Source organism: Enhydra lutris, unplaced genomic scaffold, assembly GCF_002288905.1.
Source record: "Enhydra lutris kenyoni isolate GAN:26980312 unplaced genomic scaffold, ASM228890v2 scaffoldscaffold10, whole genome shotgun sequence".
In the NCBI taxonomy this organism is placed as follows: domain Eukaryota; kingdom Metazoa; phylum Chordata; class Mammalia; order Carnivora; family Mustelidae; genus Enhydra; species Enhydra lutris.
This window is the reverse complement of record NW_019154094.1, coordinates 25,674,244-25,699,911: the sequence shown is the minus strand read 5'-3', so window position 1 is coordinate 25,699,911 and position 25,668 is coordinate 25,674,244. Positions and strand designations below refer to the sequence as shown.

General features: G+C 35.8%; 1 protein-coding gene across 2 annotated transcripts; it reads left to right on the top strand.

Moving 5' to 3' along the window:
* Positions 1–193: 193 nt before the first annotated feature.
* Positions 194–23,852, top strand: LOC111144033 (ubiquitin like modifier activating enzyme 3). 2 transcript variants are annotated; one of them, XM_022498103.1, is made up of 18 exons: positions 194–227; positions 414–455; positions 2,253–2,373; positions 3,720–3,800; positions 7,360–7,442; positions 10,179–10,259; positions 15,113–15,156; positions 15,490–15,554; positions 15,859–16,014; positions 16,824–16,926; positions 17,080–17,193; positions 20,986–21,039; positions 21,737–21,773; positions 21,860–21,941; positions 22,260–22,360; positions 22,485–22,548; positions 22,669–22,723; positions 23,056–23,852. In XM_022498103.1, exons 1-18 carry the CDS (start codon positions 208–210, stop codon positions 23,142–23,144), a joined length of 1,392 nt encoding a protein of 463 aa, XP_022353811.1. In that variant the 5' UTR covers positions 194–207; the 3' UTR covers positions 23,145–23,852. The 2 variants fall into 2 exon arrangements, with proteins under 2 accessions (XP_022353811.1, XP_022353812.1); XM_022498104.1 differs by lacking the exon at positions 414–455 and having other exon boundaries at positions 200–227.
* The last annotated feature ends 1,816 nt before the right edge of the window (positions 23,853–25,668 follow it).

Sequence of the window (25,668 nt, the reverse complement as noted above, 5' to 3'; positions counted from 1 at the left end):
AGATTATAATTATGTGAAAAAGCTTTAGAGCCCAGGGGAGCCTCGGCGCCGTCAGCCCTACCCCTTCCTCAGGTCCCGCCCCCTTGCCCCTTTCTGCTCCTCCCCGTCCCTTTCCAACTCTCCCTGCTGGTCCCGCCCCCACGCTTCGTCCTGCCCCTCCGCCCGCCCGCCCGCCGTGGGGGCTCCTGGGAAGAGGCGGAGAACAATATGGCGGATGGCGAGGAGCCGTAAGTACTAGAGCTCTGCAGGCGTGCGGGGTCGGGCTGGGTTGTGAGAGAGCGCGGCGGTGGGCGGTCGCCGCCGCCACCCGAGGTCCCCCCACTCCCCGCCCCGACCCCTCGCCCCCCCATCCCCTCGCGGCGCCCAATGTGTAGCGTGATGCTGACCCTTCTTTTATTCTCTCTTTCTTTTAGGGAGAAGAAAAGAAGGAGAATAGAGGAGCTGCTGGCTGAGAAGTTAGTGCTGCCGGGAGGCCGGGGCCCTCTCCGGGGACCCCCGCCTCCCCCCACCCCAGGCCTAGGGGACCAGCCGCAGCGGGCCCGGGGGGCTGGGAGGGGAGTACCCGGAGCGCAGGCCGCACGGCCTCATCCCCTGACCCCCATCCCGGAGCCCCAGGGGCCCGGCGGGCGGCTCCTTGTCTCTATCTCCGGCGGGCGCTGGAGCCGGGGTCCACCGCCGCAGGCCCGGCACCGGCCCGCGGGGGTGGTACTTGACCCAAAGGTCTTGCGGAAGGACCATTGAGCCCCACCCCCTCCTCCACCCCCAAATTGTCATAGCCGTGACCTTGTGATTAAACTCATGAAACGGACACTAGGCCGTTTTTGGCCTTTCGTAAACACGGAGACAATAGTATTAATTGCAAACTTCTTAGGAGAACTTTATGTGTAAGGTATTGTACTAAGCACTTCAGTCATTTTTGCAAAAGAATTGGCTCTTAAGGGAGGATGTTGACTCCACAAAGAGCTTATTTTTTCCCCCCGTTTATTACACACCCTGTTTGTTTTATCAGATATTTAATTTTGTGCTGATGAGACAGATTTAAGCAGTGTTTTCTAGCCTGTCCCACGCCACATAATTTTTCGTCTCCCTACAGGGGAGGGGTAGAAGGTACTCTTGCAGTGGGTGTGGTGAGTTAGTAATTTCTGTTCCAGTTCCCAGTAGCGTGCTTTAAGAGTCCTCACGTATCTCCCTCTGAAAGTTTAATTTCAGTTGCAAAAGGATTGGGATGATAATTAATTTCACGAATTCCTTCCCACCTTTCATTTCCTTTCCACTTTTGCTTAAAATGACGGTAAAGGTTTGAATGCTTACTATATGTCAGGTATTGTACTAAGGCCTCTGTGTGGATTATCTCTTTATCCTTGTTCGGACCTTAAGGAGTAGCTACAAATGAGACTTATAGCCGCTAATAATCAGCGCAAAGTCACAATGTTGTGGAACCAGACCCAGTTTGACGTCAAATGCTCTGGTCTTTATTGTTAGGCAACACTTGTCCCTTCTGTAAAAATTGGTTCTTACTAGTACATTTGGAGGTAGAAACTGGGATTACAGGAAGTTTGAAAATTAAAAATAATCACAAACATAAATCTTGCAGAAAGTAAAAAATACATTTCTGTTAGAAAATACATTTTGTATTTTTGTTAGGGGAGTCCCTCCTTACTCAGTTGTATGTTCTAAAACGTTTGTAGTTGGTAATGCCTATCTGTAGTGTAATTACAACCCCAAACTTTTTTTGTGTTGAGTGAAAACAAAATTGGGATCTCTTTCAGGGAAAAATATGTGAATGTTTCTCTCATCAAAAAAAAGTCAAACTTGGAAAGGACACATAAGTTATATTAGATTTGAAGCAGCACTATTCTGAAAGTGGAGTTTCTTTTTTTTTTTCTTTCTTTTCCCTGATCCAAGTGTGTTGTTGGAACAGACTGGGGAAGTTTGTAGTGATCTTTTATAAATTCCAAATGTAGAAAAGCCCATTTCTCACCAATTGACCAATAATATCCCAAGTTTGATCTTGGGGTGCTTTAAGATCCCAGAAACATGTGGACTTACTTCATCAACATATGTAGTTCTTAACGTTAAATAAACTAGGTAATAGCCAAGAAAAAAGTTATAAGCATAAGCATAACCACATTGATTTTTCCCTTTTTATTTGAGCAGGTCTGCTTACTTTTTCATTTGGGGAGACCATAATAGTTATAGGTGTGGCTTTTTCCTACTGATCTTTGCAGCTGAATTTACTGTGTTCTGTGCAGAATGGCTGTTGATGGTGGGTGTGGGGACACTGGAGACTGGGAAGGTCGCTGGAACCATGTAAAGAAGTTCCTCGAGCGATCTGGACCCTTCACACACCCTGATTTCGAACCAAGCACTGAAGTGAGAAACATTTATTTTTAAATAACTCCTCTAATAGTTTTATATTTCAAAAATAATAAAATGCTTTCTTTTTAGTTTGCTCTTTAATAAAACTAATAATTATACAAGTTACCTTGAAATACTAAATATTTGAATATTTGCAGTTGATTATATTTAAATGACAAATATTTGAGTCATTTTCACGTTTCTCATGTAATATGTTGAAAATTCTCAAGAGTAAAATAACTTCATAATCTCATTTAAGATTCTAAGTTTTACTTCACTGAGAATTAGTTTTAAATGACTTCTGAGACGTTCCCCTTTTTAACTGTACTATGAGAAATTAAATCTGATAGAAATGTAGATATGCTTGCTTAAATTTTAAAATTTAGTTGAAATGAGCATCCTTACGTAGAATTGAAAATAATTAATCGCATGTTAAAAATTATGTGACTGCTATATAATAGAGGGATAGAATTTTGGACTGGTAGTGTTTGACATAAGGCAAACGTTCAATTACATACAACTTGTATTTTACTGCAAGGTAGAAAATATATTCTTTATAGTTAATTTTTATGTCTTTTGTGTTTATGAAAAGATGTTTTGAAATAGCAGTATTACGCTACTCCTAAAATTAAGGCACAGATTCTTGGGTTTCATTCATTGTATCATCAGTATAACTTTCCTCTCCTTTAATCTTGGACTGAATTTAAAGTATTTTGTGTTTCTTTGGATACTCCACCATATTTTCCTCTGCTTCTGAATTCTATTATGGTTTGCTTTTTTTTTTTTGGCCTGATAAAATTTAAGATACTGCTGTTAAATCATTGTTTTAAATTGTATTTCTGCTGATATACAATTTTCTAAGAGTTTTATCTTTTTTTTCCCTGTCATCTCCTGTTTTGTAAGTTTCCATCACTGTGTTCAAAAGCAGCAATTATTGTTCTTACCTTTTTACTTTTAGACCTTTAAACACCTTGAGCATGCTTGAGCCTCTATTCTAAGGTTTTTACGCTTTTTTCTTTCTAGCAAGTCAGTTAAATAAATTTGCTTTCCATCCTCTTTCAAAATTAAAAAAAAGGTAAGTCTTAGTTAACTAGGAATAGTAGTGGAAATAACCTTCTAATTTCATAAAAGTCAATTTAAAAACATTAAAATTGAAACCCTCTGAAGTCATTAGATTACAGAATTTCTGGTTCCACCTTGTTCATAAATTTAAAATAATTTATTAACTACAAAGTCTGCTCTTTATCCTTACTTGGGTTTTTCATGGAAACATCAGAAAGTGTTTTATGGTTTATTGCCTTATTAATGATACTTATGGTTATTATCAACCAGATTTTAATATGCTTTTTCATTCTTTACAGTCTCTCCAGTTTTTGTTAGATACATGTAAAGTTCTAGTCATTGGAGCTGGTGGCTTAGGATGTGAGCTCCTGAAAAATCTGGTAATATATATATATATATATATATATGAATTTTTTTTCTTCTTGTGGCAATTAAAGCATTTTCTTTTTCTGTTCTATTACCAGGAAATTTTTTGTTATGATTGTTAACCTTTTTTCCTGTGAGCCTTTGTTAGATAAATTTAGCAGGTGAAATTTGAGATAGTAGTTAACATAATGATAGAACTGGAACTTTTTACACTCTAAAGTCCTCAACTGTAAAGTCATTGATAGAAAATTCTTCTTTTTTCTTCTCTGATATTTAGCAAACAAATCTTTGTGCTTCCTCTTGCATAGCAGTCATTAATTTTGGTGACATTAATGACAAAACTGATAATTCACATTTTAACATGTAATTTCAAAGAATTATTTCTTCTGTTTCTCCAAATAACCCAGTTAGGTGGATAGAATATTGTCTCATTTAATATAGAGGGAGATGAGTTTTTCTGAATAGTGATAGCCCTAGAACCTAGTCCAGGTCATTAATTCTTAGTCAAGTGTGCTTTTCACTGAACCATTAGGTCATTACAGGAGTTAAACATAAAATTTGGAATAGCTAGACTTTTTTTTTTTTGTACAGTTTGTTTTCACTGAATATCATTTTGAGAGGGGGTACTCTTTACAGAAGCTATTTGTTTATACTGGTTTGAAATCCATAATATGTGACTTAATAGTTTCACTGACTTCTTGTAACTACAAATAACTTTTTATAAGGCTTTATTGGTTTATTTAATAAAAATGGGTAGGAGAAGAATTGATTTAAAGGTGTTGTATGTCAGCCTTCTCACTGGTGTGTAGAAAATTGGAAATGCTAGAGGAAACCCCTTAGAAAATGAATCAGGTCACATAACCACATGAGGGACCTACAAAGCTGGCCTTGTGACTGTAATTTAAATGTCAACAGCTACATTCATTTTGCTAAGAAAACACTAATGTCAGTGTTAGTGAAACTGCAGAAACTTAATACACTTCTTGGTACTTAACTGCTCTGCTCAGTTCTGAAGGGATTTTAGGTCATCATGGTCCATGTCCTTAATGAATTTGAAATTTCATTGGAGAGACAACTCTTATATCAAATAAACAGCATTATGTATGATATACTATGAGATGGGGTGCCAGAATGACAGAACTTTCTCAAACATAAAAACCCTTGCAGTACCAAAGAATTCTAGAAGGGAAAGATTTATGGAAGACAGGTAGTAGTTTTGGCAGGCATTCTATGTTAAAATCCCCTAATGCTTAACTTTTTCTTTTATGAAGCTGTGACTTGCACATGTGATGTTTAGTAATCTTAAATGTGAATTAATTGGAGATTAGATCTGAGGAATAGTTATCAAGGAACTTTAGGAATGGCCTTATTGCATTGTAATGCCTTAAAAGAAGAAAACTAATTCTTTTCAATTACCACTTGTTACTTTGCTTATTTCAGACATAAATATATGAGAGATGTGCATGGTTTTTTAAGATTGATTGTAAGCCCCCCACCAAAGGCTCATTCTGAAAAAAGAATAGGACATTAATATTGTTGATTGAACAAATAGTTATAGAACCCCCCGCCCCATATGCCAGGTACCATTTTGAAAGCTAAAGATACAGCATGGAAAAGTACTGCCAGGTGTTTGTGTTTTGGGGTCTTATGGAAGGAAAAAGACAAGTAAAATACATAGTATGTCAGATAGTAATAAATGCTATGGGGAAAGGAAGAATAGAAGATAGGTAGCCTGGTGGGAGGGGAACTGGTTTACAAAAAGATGGCTATTTGAGCAGAGAGGTGAGCAAGAATATTCTAGGCAGAGGGACCATCGGGTGCAAAATCTGCGAAGTGGGAGCATGACTTTTATGTTCTAGGAGGAAATGAGGTCATTATAGCTGAAGCAGAAGTGGGCAAGGGGGAGCAATTTCCCACAGGATATCCAGAAGTGATGGGAGATGGAAGGGCTCAGCGAATATGGGCTTTAGAGGCTCCTGTAAAAACTTTGCCTTTTATCTGAGTCAGGAAGTCACTGGAGAGATTTAAGCAGATGAGTTGATTTGATCTGAATTTTAACTAGGTTCACTGAGCCTGATTTGTGGAGAAAAGACTCAAGGAAAAACAGAGCAGGAAGCTAAGAGGCTGGTTGGGTGGTTGTTACAGTAATCTAGGCAAGAGGTGACAATGACTTGGAGCAAGATGGTAGCACTGGAGGTGGTGAGAGTCTGTGAGTGATGGATATGTTTTGAGGTTGGAGTCAACAGGATTGACTAGTGGATTAGTTATGGGAAAGAAGAGAAAGAGAGGAGCCAAGGATGTCATGACAAGGTTTTTTCCCTGAGCAACTGGAAAGATTGTTAGCATTCATTGGGAGACACTAGGAAAAGAATAGATTTAGTGGTGTTGGTGAGCAAGGACGATTGAGTTTGGTTTTGGAAACTTAATTTTGAGGTGTCTGTTAGACAATGCTTTATCTTACAAGATTGTCAGAGATCACCAGCACTAACCAGAATTAAGCACAAAGGCACTCCAAATTCTGGCCAGTGAAGTAGGAGGAAAACTCCTGAGTGAGGTGAACTGGAAACCAATTTTTAATGTTCAAATTTCTCACGAGTGTATTGACCAAGTGAGGAATTTATTTTATAGAGGAGGAATTGATCCACACACTGCCAGATTACTTTAGGTGGGTAAGATCAGAGAGACTGAAAATTGTCATTGGAAATAATAACATGGAAATCATTGATGACCTTGACAAGAGCAGTTTTCTGCGAAGTGGTGGGAGTGAAAGCTTGTTAAGTTTAAGTGTGAGATAGGAATATGAGAAAGCATGTATGGACAACTTTGGAGGATCTCTTGCTGTAAAGAGAGGCTGAAAAGTAGGGAAATTATTGACACTTGATTTAATTTGACTACTTAACTGACCAAAACTAGAAAAGCATTAATTATTCAGACTTTTTTTTTTTTTTAATCTTTTGCTTCTGCTGGTAAATTTGAGCACTAGTTGTACTGCAACAGTTTGTTGCTTTTCCCTAGCTTTTTAAATTGCTTGTTCTTGACTCAATACTTTTGGGATATTCCTTTTACATATGCTACGTACATATGTGTGTTGATAATGTACACCTTCTAATAGTTATTTCTGAATTGGTAACGTACTTAATGTTATGTCAACTATGATAAAACTTGTAGGAATTGCTTTTTAACTGTATTCTGAAAAAGAATAGCAAACTCAGTTAATTAGTAAGACTAGTAAACTTAAAATATCTGGCGGCAGCAGCAAAGCAACAAACTATACAAATGTGTTCATGGGATTATAAAACAACTATGGAAATTTTGAGTTGTTCTCTTTTGTTTGTAGACTATTTAAAACTGAGTAGCTACACATTTTTGACTTTTACAAGAACCCTAAATTTTATATACCTTATATACCTTGTAAGATACTTTAACCATTGGATACAATTCTGTAGAATTTATTATTGAGCATTTATAAATTTCAAGGACTACCTTAAAACCTTAAAATACCTTAAAACAAATCTTAAAATTTCAAATGTGGGGAAACCTCTGCTTAATTGGATTTTTTTTTTATTCCCACAGGCGTTGTCTGGTTTTAGACAGATTCATGTTATAGACATGGACACTATAGATGTTTCCAATCTAAATAGGCAGTTTTTATTTAGGTAAGTTTTAAGATACTAGTTTAAAATTCTGATAATCACTTGAACTTGAGTACATCGCAGTAATACATTTTACAAACTATGAGAGGGTAACAGTAATTTTAAAAATAACTGCCACTCTCTTTTTTAGGTAAAATTTTGCAAGAAAATTGTGAGCATTCTGGTGAAACTAGTTTTAAAAACAAATACATGATTTTGTTGTTGTTTAAAGAGATTTCCAAATGCTTTATGTGATTTGGGGCGAGGCTCTTTTCCTCCTGTTGATTTCAAAAGAAAACATAGCTGGAATATTGGGCGCTTGTGAGATACATTGGTGGAGACTGGTGGGCCAAGAATTGTATGGTGACTCCGGGGTAATGAAGTTGTGGGAGAGTTTGAACTTTCTTACAGAAAAAAAGAGAAAACAGACAGTTAAGGAGAGAAAACCCAGGAGCGGTTGAAATGGAATAAAGGGATAATTACCTTAGACGAACATGAAATATAGAAGGCATCTGGGAATGGATTGTTAGAAATGACTTTTAAAACTGCAAGTAGGCCGTATATGCAGACGTGAGGAGAGGTTCATTAGTGAATTTTAGTATGTAGCATTTAGAGATTTGACGAGCTCAGATATAAGTGTCATTGCTCAAAGAACTATACATACGGAGGGATAAGGACTTTTTATTTTTCTTTCTAGATTATTAGGTTATTAGCAGAAAGTGCTCAGATAGTTAGCAGAGAAGGTAAATTTAAATTTTTGGATAGGCATGAAACCTGTCTTTGTGGAAGATATTAAAGAGGTTGAAGGATGGGTCAAAGTCAAGTTAAGGAAGTGTTGTAATTGCTATATGAACTCTACATTTCCTGTTTAGGCTTTATCTTGCTTAATTTTTAACCCTTGAAACTACCTTTCTCTGAAACTTTGTGGATCATGATACATTTTAGTATATGAATGCTGTAATAAAGGTAACACTGAATTGGTTGGTTATTGATAATAAGCCATGCCCTTTAGTTTATAGTTAAAAAAATGTTTGCAAATCATAATGATAGTTAACATTTGTTGAGTGCTTAGGTTGTAGTGAACTCTTCGTCTATATTCGTAAACTCTATTAGTTGTAGTAAACTCTTCATCTATAGTACCTGTTTTAATCTCAGAGCAGCCCTCAGGGCAGGTACTTATTTTCAAGACTAAGCAATTAGGCCAAGGTGTCCTGCAAAGATGATACCTGTGAAAGGCCTTTTGTTCAAAGTGCAGTTTTTAGGTGGAACAGTCTGATCCCCTAATTCTGGAAAGGTAAATTAGCAGTCTCCACAGAAACCATCTAGGAGTTTTTTTTGTTTGGGATCTGCTGTGGAAGCACATATAATCCACAATGTAAAAGAATCTTGAAAATATCCTTTATTCCTTTTACCCAAAGAGCTCTGTCCTTTTACCCAAAGAGCTCTGTCCAGACTAGTTAAATGCAGTACTGAAATCAGGTTCCTTGATCTATAACTAGAGCCTAGTTACAGGACAAGTCAGAATAAAACTCTTATCAGAAGTTTTGAATCAGGAGAAGCACACTGGGGCACCTGGGTGGCTCAGTGGGTTAATAAGCCTCTGCCTTCGGCTTAGGTCATGATCTCATGGTCCTGGAATCAAGTCCTGCATCGGGTCTCTCTGCTCGGCAGGGAGCCTGATTCGCCTTCTCTCTCTGCCTGCCTCTCTGCCTACTTGTGATCTCTCTCACTCTATTAAGTAAATAAATAAAGTCTTAAAAAAAAAAAAAAGCATACTGCTTCATCGGAGAGAAGAAAATTGACCTGTTAAATTTTTTTTCTTTAAAATTCCAATTTTAAATAAAAAGTAATTATTAGTAACGATTTTTTTTTAAAAAATCTTCATTTAAAATATTCTGTGCTTGTATCTGAAGGACTGGAAAGAGATAGAATATGGTTACTTTCTTCCAAATGTTCATAGTCTAGTGGGTATGAAAGACCTCTGTATCTAATAAAAAATATGTTGTGGAAAAGTAGTAATGAAGCACTGTGTATGTATGAGGGAGTGACTTACTTCTGTGAGGAGGATGATGAAGTACTATGAAAGAAAATACTGTTTGTACTGAGATAAGAGGAGAGACTTCCCTGTGTCCTTTTCTATAGCAATGGTTCTTATCTAGGAGTAACCTTTTGAGGTCTTCTGTTTTTAGTTTCTTAGGAATGTTGGCATCATTTGCAATTTTGGATAATGTCTTCAGCATTATTTCTTCCAAACATGCTTATGGCTTCATTTGGGGCATAAAATTTACTGTTTAATCAGCATACATGGGGAAGAGGATACTTGAAGGCTCTTGTATCCCTAGAATGAATTGTGTGTATATTTCAGCCAAGACCTCCATAGTTAACCCCTTGAGGTTCTGGGGTTCAGGGCAGATTTGGAAGGCTCTGGGTATGGGATAATTTTTTACATTGGGAAATGCCACAGTGGGAAGTGGCCAGGAAACATACGATTGTTATGCTTTCTGGGGTTGGGGGGGTACTGTTTATATTTACATTTAAGAAATAATTAGACTTGTCAGTACCTGTAAATACTTCATTTGGAACATCAGTTAGCATTGACATTTGTGACCAATTACATATCAAAAATATTTAGATAAAAGTGTTTCTTCTAAATATTCTCTAAATAAGCTCACCATGAATATTTTTTCTGTCTGAAATAAATTATATAGATCATCTAGATTTATATCATGAATGATAATTTAAATATAATTTTTCCTATAGGCCCAAAGATGTTGGAAGACCTAAGGCTGAAGTTGCTGCAGAATTTCTAAATGACAGAGTTCCTAATTGCAATGTAGTTCCGTATCCTTTTGACAAAAAAAGTTACTTAATTTTCTAAAGCTTTGTGTTTTCTTTATTATAAAAGAGGTATTTAACAGAAAATACAGATAAACAAAAACAAAAACAAAAAACAAAAAACAACAACAAAAAAACCCCATCAGCAGTAAGCTTATTACTGAGGTACTTACTGGTGACATTTTGCTTTATATTCTAGTCTTTTCTTTAAGGTTATATAAATATTTCTTGCCCTAATTTTTAAATTAAGCATTTATGGCCAGTACAATTGTTTATTTTGCATTATTTGCATTATTGCCCTTCCTTAATTTCAGTTTGGATTACATATCTCTTGTTAGACTATAAGTTCCTTGTCTGGCTATAGTTAATCTTTGTGTGTCCCTCCAGTAGCACACTGAGTAGACGCTCCTTATATATTAAGCAAATGGAACGTGTATCAAAGTATATTTATTTTTCCAAGAAGTATGTTTTGGTTTTGTTTTTTGTTTTTTGTTTTTTTTTTTTAAAGATTTTATTTAATTATTTGAGAGAGAGAGAGCATGAGAGGAGAGAGGTCAGTGGGAGAAGCAGACTCCCTGCTGAGCAGGGAGCCCAATGTGGGACTTGATCCTGGGACTCCAGAATCATGACCTGAGCTGAAGGCAGTTGCCTAACCAACTGAGCCACCCAGGCGCCCCAGTTTTTTTTTTTTTTTTTTTTTAAGATTTTGTTTATTTATTTGATAGAGATCACAAGTAGGCAGAGAGGCAGGCTGAGAGAGGGAGGGAGGGAAGCAGGCTCCCTGCTGAGCAGAGGGCCAGATGTGGGGCTCTATCCCAGGACCCTGAGATCATGACCTGAGCCAAAGGCTGAGGCCTAACTCACTGAGCCATCCAGGTGCCCCCTAAGAAGGATGTTTTTTAAAAAAGAAGTGTTTGATCTGGAGAACTTCCAGTGTGTTTTATAGAAATTCATGAGGTGAGCTTTGCTGTTTGGGAAATGCTAGAGGATACAAAATAAACATACAAAAATCAATTATATTTCTGTGTACTAGCAGTAAAAATGTGGAGAGAGAAATTTAAAATACAATGAATGCCATTTATAACCGCTCAAAAAAAGGGGGGGGGGAATACTTAGGTGTAAATTGAATAAAATGAGTATATGACTTGAATGCTGAATACTGCGAAATGCTGATGAAAGAAATCAAAGAAGGTCTAAATAAATGGAGAGATACTCTGTGTTCAAGAATTGGGCAGTTGGACATAGTAAGGATGTCATGTCTCCCCAGATTTGTATATAAGTCTAATACATTTTCTGTCAAAATCCCTGCAAAATTTTTTGTTGATACAGACAAAATTATTCTAAAATTTATATGGAAAGGTGAAGGAATACCTGAAACAATTCTGAGGGGTGCCTGGGTGGCTCAGTGGGTTAAGTGTCTGCCTTTGGCTTAGGTCATGATCTCAGGGTCCTGGGATTGAGCCCCTCATCCACCTCCTTGCTCAGCGGAGAGTCTGCTTCTCTCTCTGTCCCGACTCCCACTTGTGTTCTCTTTCTCTCTCTCTTAAATAAATAAAATATTTTTAAAAATTAAAAATAAAACAGTTCAGATAAAGAATAAAGTGGGAGGAAATCACAATATAATTTCAAGACTTACTGTAGCTACAATAATCAGGTCTGTGTGGCGTTAGCAGAGATAGAGACACACATCAGTAAAACAGAAGAAACCAGAAATAGCCACAGGCAAGTATGGCCATTTGATGTTTGACAAAAGTATAGAAACAGTTCGGTGGAGGAAAGGATAAGTTCTTAACAAAAAATTGTGATGGAGCCATTGGATAGCCATAAGCAAAAATGTGAATCCCAAATCCCAACTCAAACCTCAAAATTGGAAAAATTAATTCAAAATGCATCATAGGTTTTAGTATAATATGTAAAACTGTAAAACTTTGGATGATAGTATAGGAGGAAATCTTTGTTATGTAGAGCTTGGTGAAGAGTCCTTAGATCACATCAAAAAAGTATGATCCCTGAAAGAAAAAAAAATGATAAATTGAACTATATTAGAATTTAAAACTTTGTGAAGGGCCCTGTTAAGAGAATGAGGTAATATATAATGATGAGAATGGGATATCATTATGAAGTAGGTATCTGACAGAATACTCATTCTGAATAAATAAAGAATTCACAAAATTAAGTAATAAAAAAATGCAGTTAGGAAATGGACAGAAAATGTGAAAGTATATTTCACTAAAGAAGATAACAAAAAGCAGATGAGAAGATGTTCATCATCACTAGCTATAAGAGAAATCCAAATTATGACCACAGTGAAATACACAGTAATGTAAAATCCTGGCAAAGCTACAGAAAAACTGCATCACTCATCCATTCCTAGTGGGAGATGTAAAATGGTATTGTCATCTGGAAAACAGCCCATTTTTTAAAAACCTGAACATATACTTCCATGGGACTCAACAGTTTCATTCCTGGGCATTACCCCAGAGAAACAAATACTCAGGTCTGCATTAAACTTGTTCCTGAATGTTCATAGCATCTTTATTTGCATTAGCCAAACACTGGAAACAATCCAAACATCTGTCACTAGGAGAATTATTAAACTGTGGTATAGCCATACTGTGGAGTATTGCGTAACAATAAAAAGGAATTAACATGCAGCAAGTTGGGTGGATATCAAAGATGTGCTGAATGGAAAATCCCGATATCAGAAGGTCGTATGTTGTATGTTTCTATTAATGTAATATTCTTTAAATGACAAAATTAGAGACGGAATAAATTAATGATTGCCAGGGATTAGGCATCAGAGGTTGGAGAGGTGTGACTCTAAAGGGGTAGCAGGAGGAAGAGCTTTGCTGTGATGGAATAGTTGTATAACTTTATGGTGGTGGTTACACAAATCTACATAAGTGTTTAAATCACAGAACTGTACATACTCATTTTTTCAATGTCGTATTTGTGGTTTTGGTATAATAGTCCTGTAAGATGTAACCATTAGGGGAAACTGGATCAAAGACTCTTGGGACATCTTTATACTAGCTTTGCAGCCCTCTGTCGTTATATGTTATTTCAAAGTAAATGTTTGAAAAGGCAAATACAGACCTCCAAAGAAAGAAAGAAAAAAAAGAATATGCAAACTCTAAAAGTTACATCTGTGAACTTTGGGTATTTTATAGAAATCTAGGATGTGGAATTTCTTGGTGTGGCTCCTGAGTCCTATTACTATTCTTCTGTTTGCTCTGGTTCTCTCTCTCTCTTTTTGTTTCAGCGGTACAGGTCTGTGATTCATCAGTCTTATATAATACCCAGTGCTCATTACAACACATACCCTTCCCAATGTCCATCACCCAGTTACCCCATCCCTCCACCTGCCTCCCCTCCAGCAACCCTCAGTTTCCTATGATGAAGAGTCACTTATGGTTTATTTCCGTCTCTGGTTTTGTCTTGTTTCATTTTTTCTTCTCTTCCCCATGATCCTTTGTCTTGTTTCTTAAATTCCACCTGTCAGTAAGATCATATAATTTTCTTTCTCTGACTTATTTTACTTAGCATAATAGTCTCTTGTTCCATCCATGTCATTGCAAATGGCAAGATTTCATATTTTGATGACTGTATAATCCATTGTATATATACATATATATATATCTTCTTTATCCATTCATCTGTTGATGGACATTTGGGCTCTTTCCATAATTTGGCTATTGTGGACATTGCTGCTATAAACATTGGGGGTACAGGTGCCCCTTCAGATCACTACATTTGTATCTTCGGGGTAAATACCCAGTAGTGCAATTGCTACCCAGTCATAGGGTAGCTCTATTTTTAACTTTTTGAGGAACCTCCATACTGTTTCCCAGAGTGGCTGCATCTATTCTCTTTTGACCTCCCTGTTAAAGCTGCAGTTTATGCTTCCTGTTTGCCTAGCATTCAAAAGGAAAAGAGGCCTGAATGGGTGAGGGCGAGAATTGAATCTATTTTTTATAGCTTTTTTTGTAGGCCAGAATACAAAATCTAGGACAAGTGTATTTTTATATTGTCCCTCTTTTCTCCATTTTGGTTTTTAAAAAATATATGATGGATTATTTATTGTACTTAGAGAAGTATATATATTACTAAAAAAATTGTTCCATTAGAAAAATTAAAATTTTTTGTATACATGTGCTGTTATGATATTAAATGCTATGATTGATTAACACCCACAGCCATTCTTGTTGGGGTTCTCTTGATGGTTTTCAGGCAGGGAAAGACTGCTGGTTGGGTTTGGTAGAGTAAAAAGAGACTTGGAACAAAGAATTCATACTTCCCCTTACCCCAAAAATAACAAATCACATTTGTACCTGAAAAAACTAGTGGAAACATCTGTTTTTTTTTTAAATTAACTTTGCAGCAGTTACTCTAATTTTTAATTGAAAATATTTATTATATAATGTATAAATTTAAGGTGTACAAGATGTTAAATTTGTGTTCTGAGTCTTATAGTCATCTGCCTAAATGGGAATTGTAATATGCTTGTTTCCTTCACTAAGATGCATTGTTGCCTTTGGTTGAGGACACACAGTCTGCCTTTCCATGATGTATGGTTTTTTATAAAAATTGAAGCAGAGTAGAGAGTGTAAGAGAGACATAAATGTAGTCTGGGGGCTCAGGGATGAGAGAAACTACTGTAAGTAATTGGAGTGTTTACAAAAGAGGTTTTGTCATGAATTAGGGTTGTGTTCTTTTTGTCACATTTCCTGATTTCCACTGCTTTGAACATTAATGGCTTATTCTTGTTGTGTACCTTTATAATTTGTTCCTTATGGCATTATTAAATTCACTTCATAAGTTAAAAACTTAGCAGCTTAAGTTCCTTTACTTATGTTCAGACATTTCAACAAGATTCAGGATTTTAATGACACTTTCTATCGACGTAAGTTTTCTACTTGAAATTTACTTTTCACTAAATTCTTACTGTATTTAGTTGCTAGCTATTTGAAGGCTATTTCTTCATTCGTTTTCATCTCTTGGTGTTTGCTTTTTAGTAAAGTTGGCTGAACAGAGAATGCCACGGTTTTATTTCTTAGCTGACATCATTAGCTGCATTTTTATATGCTGTCTTGAGTAAGGATTACTCAAGGATTAGGAAGTATATGTGTTTGTATTACAATAAGAGGTGGGGGGTTTTTTGTTTGTTTTTTTTTAGAAAGTGAATTATTTTGTGCAATGGCATTTTTAAAAGCCAAACTTGCTTTTTCTTCCGTAGAATTTCATATAATTGTATGTGGACTGGACTCTATCATAGCCAGAAGATGGATAAATGGCATGCTGGTAAAGACTTTAATGTTCTATGGTTCTTTGAAATTCTTGCTGCTGCTCTTAATATACCAAAAATTAGGATACCATACCATATTTTTGACAAATCAGAGTTTATTTAATTTTCAACTAAGTAGATGTACATCACGATATAGTGCCAGTCATTAACTTTCAGGTGAGAATATAAACTGCTAGTATCATAATCCCATGATTTGATAATCTGGTACTCAATAGTGCGATTGATTTGTAGAATTTCTAGAGAGCATGTTTCTCTTTTGAATTCTTACTCCCCTCTCTTACCTTTAAATAATTTTCCTAGATATCTCTTCTGAATTATGAAGATGGTGTATTAGATCCAAGCTCCATTGTCCCTTTAATAGATGGGGGGACAGAAGGTTTTAAAGGAAATGCCCGGGTGATTCTGCCTGGAATGACTGCTTGTATTGAATGCACACTAGAACTGTATCCTCCACAGGTAAAGAAGCACCTGTGTTTGTTTTATAGTCTCTTGGGGTTGAGTTAGGACTAATTATTAAGTCTAGTCAATATTTAGGATTTTTAATTAGGGGTAACCATATTTTAAAAATCATACGAAGAAGAAAGATAAAATATGAAAAGAAATTTGTGAAAAGAAAGGAACGGAATATCATGGTACTGATACTATTCTGTTCTCATGATTTGTACTTTTTTTTTTGTTTGGAGAGTAGAGATCAAGGGATCCACTACAAAGTTAAATGTTGGGATAGAGCTATCTTGTTTGGTTTTTGCCTGTGATTGTTTCAGGGAGATAAAGATACCAGGGATGAGCATGATCCTTCCAGATATGGGGCTCTTTAAGCTGTATACCCACTTTAGGGAATAGTTAGAATTTTGATTTATAAATAAATATGATTTTTTTAGTATTTACTTGGAATTGATTTAACTCTGTGAATTTGCTTTTGCTTTGGTTTATGTTATACCTTCAGATTGAAATGTGTAAACATAATAAAATGCTCATATTTGAGAACTTACTCAGCACTTTTCATGATCTAACAAGCTTAAATTTATATACCCTGTAAATGTAGCACAAATCTACATTCCTGTGTGAATGTAAGGTGACTCAGATGCTGTCTTTTAGTTTTAGAAGCATTATTAGTGGTATAAAATGTTTTGTTTTTGTAAGTGGAAAGCTAATAAGAATTTTAACCTCCTGTCTACTTTTACAAAATAGACCTAAGTAGAAGCTACATTTTAAAATAATTCATTACTTAAAATCCACTAAAAAACACCCAACTGTGATTTTAGGTTAATTTTCCCATGTGCACCATTGCGTCTATGCCCAGGCTACCAGAACACTGTATTGAGTATGTAAGGATACTGCAATGGCCTAAGGAGCAGCCTTTTGGAGGTAATAAACTGAATTTCATAATCTGGAATTATGTAAGATATATATTTATTTATATTATTCATTTGTATCTTTACATTAAAACATGAACTGATTTAAGTTTACATGTTTCTGTCTTACCCTCCTTGCTTTTTTTTTTTTTTTTTTTGGTAACAGAAGGAGTTCCATTAGATGGAGATGATCCTGATCATATTCAGTGGATTTTCCAAAAGTCCCTCGAGAGGGCATCACAATATAGTATTAGGGGTGTGACCTATAGACTCACTCAAGGTAAGTTAGTGAACTGTTATGAATTTTAACCTTGGGATAATCCCATTTTCAGGGGTTGGGATACTCTGAAGAAATAACAGATAAGTGATTTCAGATAGTACCGGCCATTTGAGGTTCAGTCAAGGTAACATGGAAATGGTAGTGTGCAGGTGTCTTAAATTTGGTTGGAGGAGGGAACAGAGTTTGACAGAATCCAAACTACTTCTTAGCTAGGAGTAATTTTTTTAAAAAAAGATTTTATTTAGTTATTTATTTGAGAGAGAGAGAGAGAGAACATGCGCTCTCAAGGCGAGGGAGGACTGGAGGGGCAAGGAATCTCAAGCAGACTCTGGTCTGGGCACAGAGCCCAAAGCAGTCTCACAACCCTAAGATCATAACCTGAGCTGAAACCCGGAGTCAGATGCTTAACTGCCTGAGCCACCCAGGCACCCCAGCTAGGAGGAACTTCATAAAATCACTGAATCTTACTAGAATTGGAAGAGGCACTAAGTCATCTAAGGCGAACCATTCATTTTATCTTTAATTGAAGAGGAAGGTGTCACCTCCTGGGGCAATCTATTTTTACATTTGGATAAGACTGTTAAGACAGTTATTTTGTATGTTGAGCAGAAGGCTCCCTCTTTAGTTTGGTGTGAGTATTGTCCTAGGGTATATCAATATAAATCAAATTCCCTTTTAAGTAATAGCCTTTTACATAAACAGAACAGTAATCACATTCCCTCCAAATCACTATCATCAATCTTTCTAGTCCCTTTAACCCTTTTACATGTTGGCTGACATTAAGTTTCCATCCTGTTTTTTTTTTTTTCTTCTCTTTTTCTTTTCTAACCATATTGCAGTTATCCATACTTATCTAGGCTAGAATGAAGCACGCTAAGATTAAAATAGACTTCTGATAATTGATGCAGTCTTAAAGGAGAGCAGGGTTTTTTGTTGTTTGTCATTTACGTTGATGCTATACTTCTGATTCTTTAGGTCACTGTCCACTAAAATCTGGAAGTTCTTTCTACATGGCAGTTGCTAAGCTCCATTTTCCCATTATAGGTTTGGCAGTTTTTTGGGGGTGGTAGTATTGTCTTGTTATACTCAAGTATAGGTCTTTACAAGTTTATTCTTAAACCTGCTGTTTTCTCTTTACATATATCTTGTTATGCCTGCCAGCTTATCTGTTCTTGCCAGCATCTTTTCATTTGTTGTTTTGATAATAATGTTTTATCTCTTTCTCAGATAATTAAAAATTTTAACAAGATTGAACTGCCTGAGAACAGACATTTGAATCAGGCCCTTTTTGTTTTATCTCATTTTTTTGATCAGGCCTTCTTGAGTATTTCCTATTTCTTTGTCTTATTCACAAGGATATCTTTCTAACTGTTTTCCTGAAGCCTGGATGTGCTATCTTCCACATTTCCCTGGGTGGCCAAGTTAGTAGTCACAGAAACAGAGTCCGGCACGACTTGTCTCAGTGAACGATCATAATGCTCTGTCTTGTGATCATTGTTTCCTAAGCTAGGTACTCATAATTAATCTTTCTAGAAGTTTTGTCTGAAGTTCATTACTGAGTTCACCAGAAAATAAGCTTTGTCTTCTTTTTGAAAATGTGCCGTTTCTCTTCGGTGATTTTGTCCTCATACCTACTGATTTCTGGTGATGTCATTTAAAAATTCTGTTCTTAGACGCTTCTTGTTGCTCCCTTTATTCCCCCTGTTCCCAACCTGCTTTGTTCTTGAAAATACTAACCTCATTCCCATCTTGGAGCTTTAATACTCCTGATTCTTAGGCTGGGAATGTTCTTCCTTGGATCCCATTAAGGCTGGCTGCTTATTGCTCTTGGTATCAAATTAACCAGTTTACTTGATTATTCATCTAAAAATGACTTCTGAGCCATTCACTATCGACATTTTTATAATTCCTCAGAAATAATGGTAGCCTCGTTTTCTATGCAAAGAATATTTCATACTTACACTCTCATACATCCTTGCTGTTGGGCCTTTGCCCTTAACTGTTTACAGAAATGTTCTTTCCCTAAGTCATTGCATGGCTGGGTCTTACAGTTTTAGGTTTCACCTCAAATTACCACCTCCCTGAGGTCTTCCCTGATCATTCACTCCGATGGACTGCCTCCGTCATTGCCAACTCTACCATATACCTTTTGTTTTGTTTTTAAAAAGATTTTATTTATTTAACGGAGAGAGAGATGACAAGTAGGCAGAGCAGCAGGCAGAGAGAGAGGGGGAAGCAGACTCCCTGCTGAGCAGAGCACCTGATGTGGGGCTCAATCCCAGGACCTTGAGATCATGACCCGAGCTGAAGGCAGAGGCTTATTCCACTGAGCCACCCAGGTGCCCCTATATACTTTGTTCTACTTTCTTTTCATAGAACTCTTCAGTATTTGAAATTTTGTTACTTACTTGCATGTAATCTCCCTCAGCAAAAAGAAAGCTCTGTCAGAGCAAATAGGTTTTTTTCACTGTTACTTTGCATAACACCTAGAACAGCAGTCTGGCATGTAGTGCACATGTGGCAACTGTTTGAATGAGGTGATTTCAGTTTGTCCTGATCAGGAACTATAAATTCATTTCAATATGTAGTCTCATTCATATTTCTGTAACTTTCAGCAGGGTTTGGTGTGTACTTTTGAGCCTGATGATTGAGAGCCCTGACAAGGAGTACAGAAGCAAAATTGGAAGAGAAATCTAGCTGTTTTAAGGGGTAGGGGATGAGAGGACTCTTGACCATTTGGCTCTTCTTGGGCAGTATGTCTGCTACTCCTCACTGTGACTACCTGTTCTTCCTTCCGTACATCTGCTCTGTATGGTTCACTGGAGAGCTTCCAGTTTAACCATCAGGAAGTTAGTTCCTCCCTGTTTCCCCTTCCCTGAAATTATATGTTATCATATAGTTAGAATTAATGTTTTAAAACAGCTTCTCAAACTTTTTCATTGTCTTCCTTTCATGTCTTCTTAGATTATTTGGCTTTGCTGAGGTTCTTGAAACCTGCCTACACCTGAAGCCTTGGGGACATGTCTTTAAGTGCTCCCCCAGACCCCAAGATAATAACGGCTACTTTTTTCTGAAGTTTTTGTTTTCCAAAGTGAACAATTCAAATACAGTTAGGGAATATTTATGTTTTGCTTTAAAAAAAAAATGCTATAAGGTGGGGCTTTATTCTTTCCTATTCTGTGAAATACTGATACGGAAAAGGTGAGGTAGAAATAAAAGTACAACTAATATTTCATGTAGTCCATGTTACATAGGAAAATGAGATGAGGGGCAGTTTTTTGTTTGTTGTAAATTTTGGGGAATCAAATGGCTGAAACTATTATTAATTATTAATTAAATCTTATTCTTTACACTTTATTCAGAGCTCACTGAGTATAGTTCATATGCAATTCCTATCACTTACTAGATCTTTAACTGTGGATATTAATTTGTCTCAGTTTCATTTCCCTTATTTTAAAATCAGAGTAAGGAGACTAACAAGGGTGTTATGAAAATTCTGTCTTATTTAATCTTCTTGGAACATTCTAACTGTTAGCTGTTACTATATTATCTCATCTTTATTTGAAGCTTAGTGAAGAGTTTTCTTTGCTACTGTAACTTGTTTAAGATTCTGAAGATAAAATGATGGGAATGTGACAGAAGATCATTCCTTTGTTAAACTTCTCTATTTTCTGACCTGAAATCCTGAAAAATCAAGTTGTGGAAGATGATATTTAATAATCAGATTGTCTAATTTAAGATACCTATTCTTTAAAAGATTTGACTTTATTTTAATCAATATATTCTTTTCAGGAGTAGTAAAACGAATCATTCCTGCAGTAGCTTCTACAAATGCAGTCATAGCAGGTAAGGAAAAATGGCCACTGCTTAACTTTGTTTTCTTTCCTGAATTGTTGATTCACTATCTAAACTGACATTTCAACAGCTACTTGGTTTCAGAAAACAGGTGTTCTAGGAATTTGATACCTTTTTGGGTGGGTGGTTTAGTTTTTAAGCTGTCCAAAAAAGAAAAAGCTATTGGATTTGTATATATTTTGTCTTCATTATGTCATAAAGTGCAGTGCAGTAAGAGGACATTTTAGTACCTTCCCTTTCAATCAGTGTGAACAGGTTGCTCATTAATCTGAAGAAGTGGAAGGAAAGCATTTAATGCTACTCTGTTGCTTGGATTATACAAAACAAATACAAAATTTGTAACTTTTTCAGTTTTTGAGAGTATATTCTTTATTTTTAATCAGCTGCTTTATAACTTTATCTATAACTAACTTTTAAAAAAACATGAAATTTTGGGGTGCCTGGGTGGCTCAGTGGGTTAAAGCCTCTGCCTTTGGCTCAGGTCATGATCCCAGGGTCCTGGGATCGTGCCCTTCATCAGGCTCTCTGCTCAGCAGGAAGCCTGCTTCTCCCTCTCTCTCTCTGCCTGCCTCTCTGCCTACTTGTGATCTCTGTCTGTCAAATAAATAAAACCTTTAAAAAAAAACCCTGAAATTTTAAATTTCTAATTTGCATTGAGTTGAAGTACCTTTATTTTCTCCCCCTTCAGCTGTGTGTGCCACTGAGGTTTTTAAAATAGCCACAAGGTAATGGATTTCATTTTTTAATATGTATATAAATTGATGTTTTAACTTAACTCAATTATATAAAGATGAACCATTTTTCTTTACAGTGCATATATTCCTCTTAATAATTACTTGGTATTCAATGATGTGGATGGACTATACACATACACATTTGAAGCAGAGAGGAAGGTTAGTAATATTACACTAATGAAGAATTTTTTGATCACTCATACCTAGATTTTTACATATTAATTATTGGTTAGAAATATGGTCAAAATTGCCCACAGCCTAAGTATTTTCTAACTTCTAGAACCCTATTCATTATCTGTCTTTTACACTATAACCTGAAATAAATAGTATGTAGCAAAATAATTTAGGAAATTTTAAAACATAAAGATTTGTTCATAGGAAATACGTATGATTATTAAAACAATTCGATTCTTATTTCATCCTTATAGACTATTGTTGGTTCATGTGCTACTGTTATTTGTTGTTTTATATATGTAGGAAAACTGCCCAGCTTGTAGCCAGCTTCCTCAAAATATTCAGTTTTCTCCATCTGCTAAACTACAGGAGGTTTTGGATTATTTAACCAATAGTGCTTCTCTGTAAGTGTTGTGGACTTTTGTTCTGTTGTAGAAATACTTCTGTGATTTTAAAACTTTAAAAACTAGAATTATTTTTAAAAAGTGATCTTTTTTTGTTTGTTTCCTCTCTCATTATTCTGTTTAGGCAGATGAAATCTCCAGCCATCACAGCTACATTAGAGGGAAAAAATAGAACACTTTACCTACAGGTAATCAGTGTCTGCTTGTTTTTATTTTTATTTTTTTAGGGTATTTTTCCCCCTACAAAATTATATCACAAGTTTAATTTCATTTAATGTGCTTTACATTAAAATAATTTTGTTTTCTAGTCAGTAACCTCTATTGAAGAACGAACAAGGCCAAATCTCTCCAAAACGTTGAAAGGTACTTTAAATGAATATATTTACTAGTCAGTTTCTTCTGTTTTTTCTTTTGGTAAAAGTAATAAATGCTTATTATAGGTTTGTTTTAATGCCTTTAAAATGGCGATACCATTGTAATTATATTTTTAGAAGCAATGATAGAATTAATTCTTTTAGAATATTAAAAAATCTCTAAAAATCAAATACAGTATTACCTTGATTAAAGAGAACTAGATTTTGATGTTTATCTAGACATAAAACTGTATAGTTTGTATATGTGTGTGTTGTGCTTTTTGTTGACTTTTTTTTTTTTTTTTTTTTTTGCTTGGGTTAATTATACTTTTTCTGTTTTAGAATTGGGACTCGTTGATGGGCAAGAACTGGCAGTTGCTGATGTCACCACACCACAGACTGTACTATTCAAACTTCATTTTACTTCTTAAGGAAAATAAACTTGTACATAATAGAAAACTCATGGAAATATATTATGTGGATGCTAAGACATTTAATGTCATTTTTAGCATTAGTGTTGCTGGAATTTGACTTTTATATAATGAACCACTCTTTTTTAAATTTATAACTTCCCCTTGAAGACAGAATTTTGGGGTTGGTACTTGTAAGCATTTTCATTAATAATATGGGAAATGATGCTTGGAGAGAGAGAGAATGAGCAAATGTATTGCTTCTTTCAGAAATAGAGGCACGCGCTCTCTTGTGTCTGACTTTTGTTACTGTGGTCTAAGAACGCATTCCTCAGTTTTCATTTGAGCACCCACATAAAGAAAAGATGTCCCTCTAAAGAAAAAAAGAAAATTAAGTTTTAAATGACCTTGACTATTACACCCTGACATCTAGAACATGTTGAACATAGCCTATTTCTTGCTTGATTTAATACTCATTTAATTGTGGTTGTCCAAATGAATATTAATTATTGCAAAGGTTATCTTGTCTATAATAATTTGTAAATGGTATTATAGCTGAATACCTGTGCATGGATATGGGAACTATTTTCATGTTTACTTGTAGTGCCATAGAGGCCAGTATGCACAATATTAAAGCCAAGACATGGATGTTTAAAAGAATTTAATGTTCAGGCAGTTATCACTGATGCTTTCACACTATTTATTAATAAAATCATATATTGTCTACTTTTCTCACTGAAGTTTTTTAAAGTACATTAAGGATAGTAATAAGTAGTTCCATAGTAATGTAGGGAATAATTTTCAGATGTGTAGCAGGGTTACTAATACAGAATTTTTATGGTACCTGCATTAATACTTTTACCACAATAAATATCTCCTGATTTAATTTGCTCAAATGTAATAATGAAATAGAATCTTTTTATATTAAGGTCTCTTAAAATGCCCTTTTCCCCCTAAAAAACTAAAATTAAGCCTTAAAACAAAATTGAGTGTAAGTTTTGAAAAATGAGTTTGAGTATCTCAGTGTGGGAAACATGCATTTGTATTTCAATTTTTGACTAGATGACAATTTTCTACTCAAAAGACTTGTAATTACATGTCGCTGGGTTAAATTTTTACTCATTATTCTTTCTACCTCCAAACTGACAAATAATTTGTTTCATCATAAAGTCATAGGAGATCCGTAGATATGCTTTATTTAAAAAGTTACAGAATCAGTTTAAATTTTTTTTTTTTTCAGTTTAAGTTTTTTAACATGAAGCAACTAACATTTATACAGATGCTCTAATAATTCTCAAAGTAGCCTTGTGAGAGGGTGGTAATATCTCCATCTGAGAGCTCAAAGGTTTTAGAAAGTTTAATCAGTGGGGCCTGGGTGGTTCAGTCTGTTAAGGGACCAAACTCTTGATTTCTGCTCAGTTCAAGAATTTGGGGTCCTGGGACTGAGACCCGTGTCTGGTTCCGAGCTTGGTGGTGAGTCTGCTTGAGGATTCTCTGTCCTCCTCCTTAAGCCCTCCCTTCCCTCTCTCTAAAATAAGGAAGTCTTAAAAAAAAAAAAAAGTTTACATCATTTACTCAAAACTGTACAATTAGAAATCTTGGAATTGGGATTCCAATCCCAGTCAGCCCCAAGCTCCTATGCAGTCAGTTTATTTAAGTTCAACAAACATCAAAATACTTCATGGGTAATCTGCCACTTGTGTAGGTTACTAAATATTAAGAGTTTTAATATGAAAATTTTTACTGGTTAGATGAAATTATTGGAAGATTATAACTTCTCAAGGGTAGAATTTAAATCTGATATTGTTTTATTTATTTATTTTAAAGATTTTATTTATTTATTTGACAGAGAGAGATCACAAGTAGAGAGGCAGGCAGAGAGAGAGAGGGGGAAGCAGGCTCCCTGCTGAGCAGAGAGAACCCGATGCGGGGCTCAATCCCAGGACCCCGAGACCATGACCTGAGCCGAAGGCAGAGGCTTTAACCCACTGAGCCACCCAGGTGCCCCTGATACTGTTTTAAAGAAAAAAGCACCCACATATAAAAAGATGTCCCTCTAAAGAAAAAAAGAAAATTAAGTTTTAGATGACATTCTCTCTTACACCCTGACATCTAGAACATGTTGAACATAGCCTATTTCTTGCTTGATTTAATACTCATTTAATTGTGGTTGTCCAAATGAATATTAATTATTGCAAAGGTTACCTTATATATAATAATTTGTAAAAGGTATTGAAGCTGAATACCTGTCCCTGGATATGGGAACTATTTTCATGTTTACTTGTAGTCATTATGGCATAGTTTATACTGGGGTAAAATACTCAAATATAGGGGACAGGCAATAATGTAAATAATCACAGCAGGGAGGTATAATAGGTTTAATAAGATTAGTGGGGTTTGTGGCAAATTGGGAGTGAAAATTATTTGTCCAAAAGGGCAATGACCTCAACTCAACTAACTGTCCCATTTTGGTATCCATATATTTCAAAAGCATCTGGAAATCCGGATTTTTGTATGGAATCCGGTTTTAAATGTTGACAGAAGC